The following is an 11,573-nucleotide window of genomic DNA, read 5'->3' as shown; positions in this document are numbered from 1 at the left end:
AGAGTTTTAGCTATTTAGAATTGGCCTATAAAGAATAATATTTCATGTTTGGTCTTTACAGAGATTGAAGATGTCATGTGGTAAGATTTTTTTTCCAAAATTATGGCGTTAAATTAGTTTCTTCAAATTAGACCTGAAACAATTAGTTGATGAATTGATTAGTTGACAGAAAAATAATCAGCAAACAATTTTGATAATTAATTGCTTTGATCATTTTTTTAAAGACAAAAATGAAACAAATTGCATGACTTTGATTTTATTTGTCCTTAACGATATTAAACTGGACAAAACAAATGATCTGAATGAGTCCCATTGATTAACTAATTAATGATTAATCCACAAATAACTGGCAGATTATATTTGCAGCTCTACAAATAATTTTCTCAAATAATTGCTTAGTGATGCCAGTATACCCCATCATACCTTCCAATAACTTAACTGGTTTCCTTGACTCAATAATTTTTGCCCTTAAACTTCTGATTCATGCTCTCAAATGGTGACTTAATGTGCTTCCTCCTTTCTTTCTCTTGCATCCATCAGTAGACATGAAGTGCTACAGAACCCTAAAAACTGAGTTTTAATCACAAACCAATTAAGTGAAAAACATTGATCAGTGTTTCCCCAAAGTCCAAGATGGCATCCTCAAATGTCTTTTTTTGTCCCCGACTCAAAGATGTTCAGTTTATGTCACAGAGACTAAAGAAAATATTTACGAAGCTGGAATCAGAGGATTTGAACAATTAATCAATTCTCATAATAGTTGCAGATGAATTTAATAGTTGGCAACTAATCAATTAATCGACTAATCGTTGCAGCTCTACTCACAGGAGATCCTGAGGAGCTGAAACATGGACGTTACTGAGAATCTCCTCCTGTTCCTCCTCCTGGGTCTCTCCACTTGTACGTTGCTCCTCATTGTGTGACTCTAGCCCGGTCTCCATCTGTTACAACACTAATAAATCTGTCTATCAGTCCACAGGTTGAAACACTTGTTGTCGTATGGATACACACAGGACAAACAGTCAGAAACACGTGTTGTTAGCTCATGATGACTGATAACTGTCAGCTGTAGAGAATTTGCATAATACCATCATGTAATAACATATTAACAGGTTTTAACAGACAACATCACATCACAGCAGCTCTGGCATCCCTCCACTGGCTGTTGGTCCATTTTATAATCCAGGGAGGGTTGCTGTAATCATTTATTTTTGAATTAATACAAGTTTAAAATATAGAATAATCATGTTTGAAACCGTAAAGTGCGCAAAGCTTTAAAATAAAAACTGAGACAGTTAAGCAACGTGTAATCTTTCTATGTTTGGTGCTAATAAGCGTTAATTATATTTTACCAGCTAACGTTAATCACTGGAAATTCTGGACGTTGAGCTAAGCTAACGTTAAACTAACTACGTTAACAGTTACGTTACAATACGGCGTTACGTCATTAAATGAATGATTGAACTCTATTAAAACATTCAACAGTTCAAAGTGTTACTGACCAGTCTTACTGTTAGAGTCTGTTCTTCTTTAATGAGCTGAAACTCAGAGCGTTGTGGCGCCTCCGTGTCCATGGCAACAGCAAGACACGGTGACGTCACACGCGTTGCCTTCACGGGCTCTCGCAGATAACGTAACTTTTAAAAACCACAAAAACGCTGCTTTGTCCAAGCTGCTTAAATGTGGCATTACGGGTTGTAGATCATCGTTAGAATCACGGAGACAGCTGTCAGTCACGTGTACAGCTCCACTAAAATGTCGTCTAGAAAGTTAATCTCGGTTTTGTGAGGCTAACAGGTCACTGAACACATCATCATATAGAGCATAAGGCTGTCTGCATTACAAGCTCCATGGAGCAAAGTTATTCAATATGACTTTTATGTGTATATATATTTTTAGCAGTGGTGGAAGAAGTATTTACATCCTTAATGTAAAAATACTCCGTTACAAGTAAAAGTCCTGCATGAAAAACCTACCATACATAAAATTATATGGCCTAAGTATTATCAGCAAAATGTACTTAAAGTATTAAGGTAAAAGTACTTATTACAGTAACAGTTTATGTCAATTGTGGTCAATTTTGTTTGACCACATCCACAGACAACTACTGACCACAATCTGCAGTTACTGATCTTTATTAACTTCAAGGCAATAATATATCCATTACATTAATAAAGCTTCACTCCTCAATTATTGAACATTTTCATTGATGTAAATGTTGGTATGAATATTAATAAATTCAAAGATACAATAGAGAAAAGAGAAAATGTAATAATCAAAATATCTTCAGTCTATTGACAGAAATATTAATTAAAATGATTCATCTTTCAAATATCTACTTTAGTGAAAAAACTGTTCCATTTCAATTGTTTGAACAAACATTTTGTATTTTAGAAATAGCTTATAAATAATTTGTGAATTGCTGATCATTAAAGTGCCTACAACATGTGAAGATTTGAAAATGTCTGACTTTGATGATCTCTTGTGATAGTATCAAGAAAACACCTGCAGCTGCTGTTCTGAACCAGGCTGACACACACTTTGACATTGATTGTCTTGTTTTAATCACTTATGGAACAATTTAAAAGATGATCATTCTTACAGTTATATACACTCAGCGAGCATTTTATTAGGAACACCAGTGCAATCTAACATACTCCAGTACACCACCACCCACTGTGACCTCAATAATAAACATAAAGTAGAATCTTCACCTTTCTGACATAAACTGAAAATGTATTAACTTCATAATTCAACATCATTCCTACTAATTTATTACAGACTTGTCCTACTCATTCATTTATATTCTACTATAGAGTCTTAACATCTTCATCTTCCTTTATGTTCCAGTAATGTGGTTAAATTCTCATTTAAATAAGGTTTTTAATGTTTTGTGGAATTCACTCGTCATCTTTTTAAAAAACATCTTAAACACACATATCAGTAACTTCCCAGTAAAGTGGTGACTGTTGGACAACTGGAGTGAGAAATGATGGTTATAAGAAGAGAAAAGAAATATGTACAGTAAATAATATTTCTTTCCTCTTCTTCTTCTTTCTTTTTATTTTGTAGTATCAACATAATATTTTTATTTAATGTAATTCTGTTTATCTCGTCTCTAAGATTTTATGAGATCTGTTTGTGAATGTTTATTGCTTGCTATCTGTTTAATAAAATTCATGCACAGCTGAGTATATGCAGGTAAAAGTGTGTTTGTATATATGTGAATGTCTTTGTGTGCAGATCAAACCTTTAAAGGATCATTCTGGCAACTTTCTATATTTTTCTTCTTGTCAACAAATCTCATGTTTGGATCCAAACCAACAATGAACTGATCTACTAACAAGTATTGTGTGTGTATCAAAGCCTGGTATATCTTATTCCTGCATTGTTGTCCAGAAACTATAACTATTTTATGCACTAACCAATAAAATAATTTCTAATAAGGTGACAGCATAAAAATACATACAGTATGATCATTATTTGTATAATTTAAAGACCACAAGAAAATATATTTTACACTTTTAAAGGATGAAGGAAAAAATCTTTCATGGAAATAGACGGACCAACTTCTACACAACATTAAAACTCATCTTTCTTTGTCTTCTTCTCGACCTTGTGGAAGACTTTTCCATCGGACTGCTTCCTCCAGCTCAGTTTGACGTCTCCATTCACCCCCTTCTGCTTTAGCCTCTGTTTGAGCTGAGATACAAAAACATTTACTGTCCTGAATATCAGTCACAGACAGTGGTGGAAGGAGTACTCAGACCCTTTACTGAAGTAAAAATACAGCAGTGTCAAAATACTCCATTACAAGTAAAAGTCCTGCATGAAAAACCTACTACAGTAAAAGTACATAAGTATTATGAGCTTGATGTAGTTAAAGTATTGCAGTAAAAGTACATAAGTATTATGAGCTTGATGTAGTTAAAGTATTGCAGTAAAAGTACATAAGTATTATGAGCTTGATGTAGTTAAAGTATTGCAGTAAAAGTACATAAGTATTATGAGCTTGATGTAGTTAAAGTATTGCAGTGAAAGTACATAAGTATTATGAGCTTGATGTAGTTAAAGTATTGCAGTAAAAGTACATAAGTATTATGAGCTTGATGTAGTTAAAGTATTGCAGTAAAAGTACATAAGTATTATGAGCTTGATGTAGTTAAAGTATTGCAGTAAAAGTACATAAGTATTATGAGCTTGATGTAGTTAAAGTATTGCAGTAAAAGTACATAAGTATTATGAGCTTGATGTAGTTAAAGTATTGCAGTAAAAGTAGTGGTTTGGTCCCTCTGACTGATATATTATTATATATGACATCATTAGATTATTAATAGTGAAGCATCAGTGTTAGAGCAGCATGTTACTGTTGTAGCTGCTGGAGGTGGAGCTAGTTTACACTACTTTATATACAGTTAGCTAGTTTAGTCCAGTGGTTCCCAACCTAGGGGTCGGGCCCCTCCAAAGGGTCAGCAGATAAATCTGAGGGGTGGTGAGATGATTAATGGGAGAGGAAAGAAGAAAAAACAAAGTTCTGATACACAAATCTGTTTTCAGTTTTTGGACTTTTTCTCTAATCTTTGATTTTTGCTGAAATATTGGATCATTTGAACATTTATTGAAATGAAAGCATGTGAGAAGTTTAGAGGGAAAAATCACTATTTGGTGGAGCTGTTAACAACTCATAGACATGTGAAATGTGACCCCGACTACACACTGCTTTTTGTAAGACGTCAAAAGACAAAAAGGTTGGAAACCACTGGTTTCATCTTTAACAATGTGTTGTATTTTAAAAGCTTGTTATATTATCCATTGTGTCAAATCTTCATCTGAAAAGTAACTAAAGCTGTCAAATAAATGTAGTGGAGTAGAAAGTACAATATTTCCCTCTGAAATGTAGAAAATAGCATCACATGGAAATACTCAAGTAAAGTACAAGTACCTCAAAACTGTACTACAGTACAGTACTTGAGTAAATGTACTTAGTTACTTTCCATCACTGTTCACAGAGAAAACTTTTCACTAAAAGCTCTTGTTCAGTTACATTTTCCTCATCTGGAATCTCTGTTTTAGAAACAACCTGCTTCACACTTTAATATTCATATTTATTACAGTTTAACTTCAGATGATTTATTCTTTCTTCTTTTGACTCTAGTCTGCTTTCAGTAATGATGACACATAAATGTTTTAAAGAGATCAAACATGATCTACCTGCTTCAAGATGTTCTCCATCACAGCAGGGTCATTCAGATCCAGAGCGGAGTTCTTCTTCAGACTCACTCGCACCACGTGCTTTGAAGCAGGCGCTTTGAAAAACAAACAGGCTTCATCAGCTCACTTTGTCTTCTGAGTGTTGTTTTATTGACACATTTTTCATACCAACATATAAACTGCATAAAAATCAGAGTTTTTGTGCTTTCTTGTCTTGAAGGAAAATCTGGAGTCTGAGTTGTGGTCCATGGCTGCAGGGATGTTGCAGGGATGGTGGCGTTGTCCTGTGGGTGTCCTGCCTCGACATCTTCTCCTGCTATTATTGTTATGATAATTATTAGTCACATCTCTATTATTATTATCAGTGTTATTATTATTGTTGTTGTTATTATGCTTCTTTGTGTCTCTCTCCCTCCCTCCTTCTTTCTGTCTCAACCCAACCGGTCAAGGCAGATGGCGTCCACCTAGAGTCCGGTTCTGCTTGAGGTTTCTTCCCGTTAAAGGGGAGTTTTCTTTCCTTGCTGCTGTCACAAAGTGCTGCTCATGGGTTAATGTTGGGTCTCTGTAAATTAAAGAGTTCAGTGTAGACCTGCTCTATGTGGAACGTGCCCTGAGATAACTTCTGTCTTCAACACTAAGGCATAATGTGGCTTTGTGATCAAGGGTTGATGTCGAATACCATTATAATTAAAATATAATTTCTTTACTGAAGTTGAATTAGCTTCCCCTTAGCATTGCAATACGTTAGCCTCAAGTCAAACACTTCGACTCACTCTTGCTGAATAATTTTCATTATTATATATATATTTGATTATTTATAGGTATTATTATTATTATTATTATTATTATTATTATTATTATTATCTTATGCTTCATCATGTATACTCCAGATTTTAGTTACTAATAAATATCTTTATTTATCCTAAAAGTGGTTGGTTGTATTCTTTTAGCAACAGTTGACAGAGCTTCTTACACTCTGGCGATAGAAAGCAATTCCAAAAGAGTATGTCTCTCTCAAGTGGCTCAAGACTCAAACTGAGGGATTCACAGCATCATAGCACAGAGTCTGCTCTCCTGAGGGTGACAAATGATTCGCTCCTGTCCCTAGACTCAGGAAATCACACTCTTTTAATTGTTTTAGATCTATCTGCTGCCTTCGGCACAGTTGACCACTCCGTCCTCTTGGACCGCCTTCAGTATGTTGTTGGCATTCAGGGGCCCTTCTGTGGTTTGCCTCCTACCTCCAGGACAGATCAGCATCTATTAAAATTAATAATGTGTCCTCTTCCTCTTCATCTATCACATGTGGAGTACCACAAGGTTCCATATTAGGCCCTATTCTATTTTCCATTTACATACTTCCTCTGGGGTCTATTTATAGAAAAAGTAATATATCTCTTACCATTGCTATGCAGATGACACCCAGCTGTACCTCCCCCTCAGTCCTGCTGATCCGAGCTGTTTTAACTCCTGCTGAGCTGCATTGAGGATGTAAAATCCTGGATGGCAAAAAGCTTCCTGCAGCTAAACCAGGATAAAACTGAGGCCCTAATTTTCAGACTTTTGCAAAACCTCAGTAAATACTCTTGTGTCTCTAAAACTGAACGTTAACTTCCACTCAAGAAATCTCAGCATTATCTTTGATTCTGGTTTAAAATATGATGAACAAATGAAGTCCGTTGTCAGCAGCAGCTTCTTCCATCTTAGATCACTTATAAAACTAAAATCATTTCTGTCTGTTAAGGATTTAGAGACCATGGTAGATGCTTTTATCTCCTCCTGCACTGACCTCTCTTCATTGGTTACCAGTAAAATGCAGAATTGATTTTAACATTCTTTATTTGTTTTTAAAGCACTGCATGGACAGACTCCAGCTTATCTTTCTGAATTCCTGATCCCCTCAGATCTGCCGACCAATCACTGTTTGTCATTCCACACCGACAGTTAAAATTCAGAGCTGATCGGATATTTTCCATTGTCGACCTTAAACTGTGCAACAGTTTGCTGCTCATTATTAGATCCTCCCACTCAACTGATATTTTTAAAACCTGTTGGAAGACCCATCTCTTTTCTTCAGCCTGTTAATAGTTATCATGTAGATATGAATAGTTACGCTCTGTTTTTATATTATTTGTTCTCTCTATTAGTGATTCGTCCTCTGTGCAATGTTGTTGTGTTTTTAGGTTTTTTTTTAATTTATTTTATTCTACACTATTAATTTTTCTGTGTTTACATTTGATTGTATTTCTCAGTCTGTGTAAAGCAATTGGGCCAACTTCTGTTGTTTTTAAATATGCTTAATAAATAAATTGACTTGACTTGACTGTTCATACTGACCATTAGAAGATCCCTTCATATGCACTTACAATGGAAGTGATGGGGGACAAAATCCACAGTCCTCCTTCTGTGCAAAAATGTATTTCAAAGTTTATCTGAAGCTAATATGAAGCTTCAGCATCCAAATGAGTCAAATCAAGTAGATATCTTTCAACGTTACAGTCTTTTTAGTGCCAAAGTTCCTCTTTTTGTTACTATACTTCCACCTGCAGCTCGACAGGGAAACACTGTCTGAGGAAACACAAAGAGGGAATTTGATGCTAAAAAGACTGTAAATGTGTCAGATATCCACTTGATATGACTAACTCAGACTGCTGAAGCTGAATAGAAGCTTCACAGAGACTTTTAAATGTTGACACACTGTGGATTTTGGCCTCCATCACTTACATTGAAAGCACATTTGAAGGATCTTTTATAGTCAGTATGAACAGGAGGAATGATTACAGCGAGGAAAACCTCTTTCACTGGTCATATGGACTCCTGACTGCTGGTTTAAGACACACTGGAAACATTGTGAATCATCCTTTAAAGGCTAACTGAATCATGGCTTACCTTTGTAGCAAACAAATGCTCTCTTCACACCACAGTTCCAGTCCTCCCATTGTCCAGAACGGCCAAAGTCTGCTGCCACACAATACTCTTTCTTCCAATTGTTATCAGGTTGTGATGGAGACCAGTACCTAAAGGAGGAGTTGCTTCCATCAAACCACTTCCAGGAGTCTCTGAAGAGGCCGATCCAGACTTTTTGTCCTGCAGGTATCAGATCCTTCACCTTCTGGTTCTCTTCTTCATTTCTCACACTGGCCAGGTCTGTGTAGTGCTCTCTGCAGTGGTTCTGGGCCTCATTCCATGTCATGATAGTGTTGATGAGGACAAATGTCACATTTGACCCTGAAAATAGACCACAGTGAAAAACTGTGTAGAAGTGACATACAGTTTTCCCGGGTCTTGGTAGCCTACAGCTACAGACATTTGTTGCATGTCGTTCCCCTCTTACTACCCCTGTTTCCTGTCTGTTACTTACATTAGTGAATAATGAATAATGCCAGTTTCTGTAGCGGTTTCTGTGTCATTATAAATCCACTGAGAACCACCTCAATAAAAGAATGCATTCATTAAAATAATAATTAAAGACACTGACATCTTAAGAAATATTAATGAGTATTTTTAACAGCCTCTTCACATGTCTACACTTCACTCTTTAGATGTTCTGTATATATCCAGTGGTGGAAAGTAACTAAATATATTCACTTAAGTACTGTACAAGTACAATTTCGAGGTGATGATTGTGTTTATTACTATTTTTGAATGATAAATCTCAGTATGGAGCTGCATACATATGAACATGCAAGCACACATTCATCCATAAAGACACATCAGAGCCACTTTGCCTCCTTTTCTTACCCCTTTCGACTGAGGCAGTGATGTGGGATAAACTTGTGTTAATGGTGGAGCTGAATGGGTCAACAGGCTTCATATAAACTGGCTTCATGACTCAACTTCACACCTTGAATTGAACACAGGACTCACATTTATGTGCTTTTTATGTAAGTGACTATTTAGGCCCAAATCTGTAGGAAACTGAAGAGTAACTTCAGAAGAACAAACCATTAGTTAAAACTCTCACCTCTGACATCAGAGCAGACTGCACGAAAGGAATTGGTACAATCCTCATCGTTCCATTGTCCATCATCATACATCTGTGTGCAGTATTCTGCACTGAGATAGTTGGCTGGTTGCCCAGGGTACCATTTTCTGAACTCAGCCTCCCCGAGTTTGTAGAAATGTCTGTCTGACAGCGACCACCTCCAGCTGTTCACATCATCGTACAGTCCTATCCAGGCTCGCTGAAAGCAAGATTTTATTGTGTTATACAGCATTTGTCCTTGTTCAGCTTATAGGATGATTCACAAAGTTTCCAGTGTGTTAAACCAGCAGTCAGGAGTCCATATGAACAGTGAAAGAGGTTTTCCTCGCTGTAATCATTCCTCCTGTTCATACTGGCTATTAAAAGATCCTTCAAATGTGCTTTCAATGGAAATGATGGAGGCCAAAATCTATACTGTCGCTCCTGACTGATGTTTTAAGACAGTTATAAAAAATTGTGAACCCGTCCTTTAAAGCTGATCAATACTTTTGCATAAAATTTCCATTCACACTCTGACTTTAAGAGGAGATTTTACCTAAAGTAACTGATACACTTTTACTTGATCGTGCTAGTAATTCAGTAATTTAATGGTACATAATAATATTATAGTTATTACAATTATTAAAATAATAATGTGGTGAAAGTGATGATAATTATTGTTACACAGTACCGGGTTTCTATTGACTGGAACTATTTATACATATTTATTATCATTGTTTTTATTTTATTTAATTTTTAAATTAAACTTTAAATTCTTCTTTGTTTAAATTGTCTGCTCTTTTCCATTTCAACTTGTCAAGAACTTTGAGCTGCATTTTGTGCATGAAAGGAGCTTTATGACAAAATGTATTATTCTTATTCTTTTTCATATTATTATAATATGAAATTAAAAACATTTTTGTAAATATTGTATCTTTGTTGTCCAATTTCCTGATATTTATACATATATTGCACATTTTGCTTTTTAATATTGCTCCCACATAAAGCCCCACTTAAAAACAAACTCATTGGGCCATATTTACTGAGAAAGTGGAACATTTGTACTAAAATGTTCATCACAGCCTGAAGAAAATGTACTAAAGCAGCAGCTCAGCGTGTGTGACAGTCACACCTCTCACCTTCATACTGTCATTGTCAAAAATGTAAATGAAAGAGAGACAGAGTAGATAGTAGAGAAAAGTGAATTCACATAGCTGTATTCCGGGTAGACCATTTTGCTTAAATCTGCCATGTTGTTCAGGATCGTCACATCCTCCATGTTGTCTATCGTGGCCAGGTCAGTGTAATTGTCTCTGCAGTAACTCTGCGCTTCAGTCATGGTCTTTGGCTCATAAACAAAGTGGTACTGACATTGAGCGTATGATGAGACGGCACACAGCACTGTGATGACAGACATGCACAATGATTAGATCTGGCCTAAAATTGACTTTTCATTTCAGTGTATTCATGTGTGTCATTGTTTTTGGCAGTAAAAATTATGGATGTGAACTTCCAATATGGATGTGATGAACATAAAAAAACATAAACTATCATTTTGCATTTCATATATATATGAATATATAAATATAAATATACATATATAAAAAAACACTTGCCTGATGCAGCTGTGATGCTGAGAAGAACTTTCTCCATCATCGTCTGTTTCTTTCTGCTTCTCTCTTTTAGTCTGTGACCGTTGATATGCAGTTGTAGATTATACACTAACCTTTTACAGTACCTCACTTTTACTAGCTTCATGCAAAGTGGTCATGGTGTTTATTATTTTCCTGTCAGGCTCTTCGGTTTCTCACTGGCTGATTATGCAGCTGTATGCACTATATTAAACTCTTACCTTTCATTGGCTTCATGCAAAGTGGTCATGGTGTTTATTATTTTCCTATCAGGCCTTCAGTTTCTCACTGGCCCATTATGTAGGTTTTCTGATGCTGTACTGAATATCAGGTCAAGAATGATCCTCTTGTCCAAAAACAGTTTGATATTGGTTTGTTTGTTCCAGTATGATGGAGGTTTCTTACTGACTGCAGCCACATAAAGCCAAGAAAATCTGTGATGAATGATTATTCATCTTAAGGCAGTGATGTACAGGGCTTCAACTAAGGTTATTTTTATCATCGATTAATCTGTTGATTATTTTCTCAAATAATTTATTAGTTGTTTGATCTATAAAATGTCAGAAAACGATGAAACATGTCAATCAGTGTTTCCCAAAGCCCAAGCTGTCGTCTTCAAAAGTTTTGTTTTTTCCACAACCCAAAGATATTCAGTTTACTGTCATAGAGGACTAAAGAAACCAGAAAATATTCACTGCTTTTTTGAAAAGCACAGAGTAAGACAGACTATTATATTATATTGTTCACTTAGTTGTGAGACAGTAAAA

General features: G+C 35.7%; 2 protein-coding genes across 3 annotated transcripts in view; both read right to left on the bottom strand.

Annotated features, from left to right (window-relative positions):
- The window catches only part of ccdc135 (coiled-coil domain containing 135), a 15,392-nt gene extending 13,802 nt beyond the window's left edge, over positions 1 to 1,590 (bottom strand). For both annotated transcript variants that reach the window (XM_067593548.1, XM_067593549.1), the window contains exons 1-2: positions 1,503 to 1,590; positions 826 to 941 (exon numbers count right to left, since the gene is read on the bottom strand). In XM_067593548.1, coding sequence (XP_067449649.1) covers positions 826 to 941; positions 1,503 to 1,574 — 188 coding nt within the window. In that variant the 5' untranslated portion in view covers positions 1,575 to 1,590. The remainder of the gene's footprint in view (positions 1 to 825; positions 942 to 1,502) is intronic.
- Positions 1,591 to 6,354: 4,764 nt separating this feature from the next.
- On the bottom strand, positions 6,355 to 10,888 carry LOC137185294 (C-type mannose receptor 2-like). The gene is made up of 5 exons (XM_067593641.1): positions 10,792 to 10,888; positions 10,386 to 10,576; positions 9,176 to 9,395; positions 8,101 to 8,439; positions 6,355 to 6,452 (listed from the first exon to the last, which is right to left on the bottom strand). Exons 1-5 carry the CDS (start codon positions 10,829 to 10,831, stop codon positions 6,355 to 6,357), a joined length of 888 nt encoding a protein of 295 aa, XP_067449742.1. The 5' UTR covers positions 10,832 to 10,888.
- Between the last annotated feature and the right edge of the window lie 685 nt (positions 10,889 to 11,573).

This window comes from Thunnus thynnus, chromosome 6 (assembly GCF_963924715.1).
Source record: "Thunnus thynnus chromosome 6, fThuThy2.1, whole genome shotgun sequence".
NCBI lineage: Eukaryota > Metazoa > Chordata > Actinopteri > Scombriformes > Scombridae > Thunnus > Thunnus thynnus.
The sequence above is the reverse complement of the archived record's forward strand: the minus strand, read 5'-3'. Positions and strand labels throughout refer to the sequence as shown.

Excerpts from the sequence above, each read along its gene's own strand:
- LOC137185294 (XM_067593641.1), bottom strand. The coding sequence starts at position 10,831 with ATGATGGAGAAAGTTCTTCTCAGCATCACAGCTGCATCAG. Across the intron at positions 8,440-9,175 it reads AGTCTGCTCTGATGTCAGAG|GGTCAAATGTGACATTTGTC; the intron begins GTGAGAGTTTTA and ends GTCTATTTTCAG. Across the intron at positions 6,453-8,100 it reads AGCATTTGTTTGCTACAAAG|GTAGGAGGCAAACCACAGAA; the intron begins GTAAGCCATGAT and ends TCTGTCCTGGAG.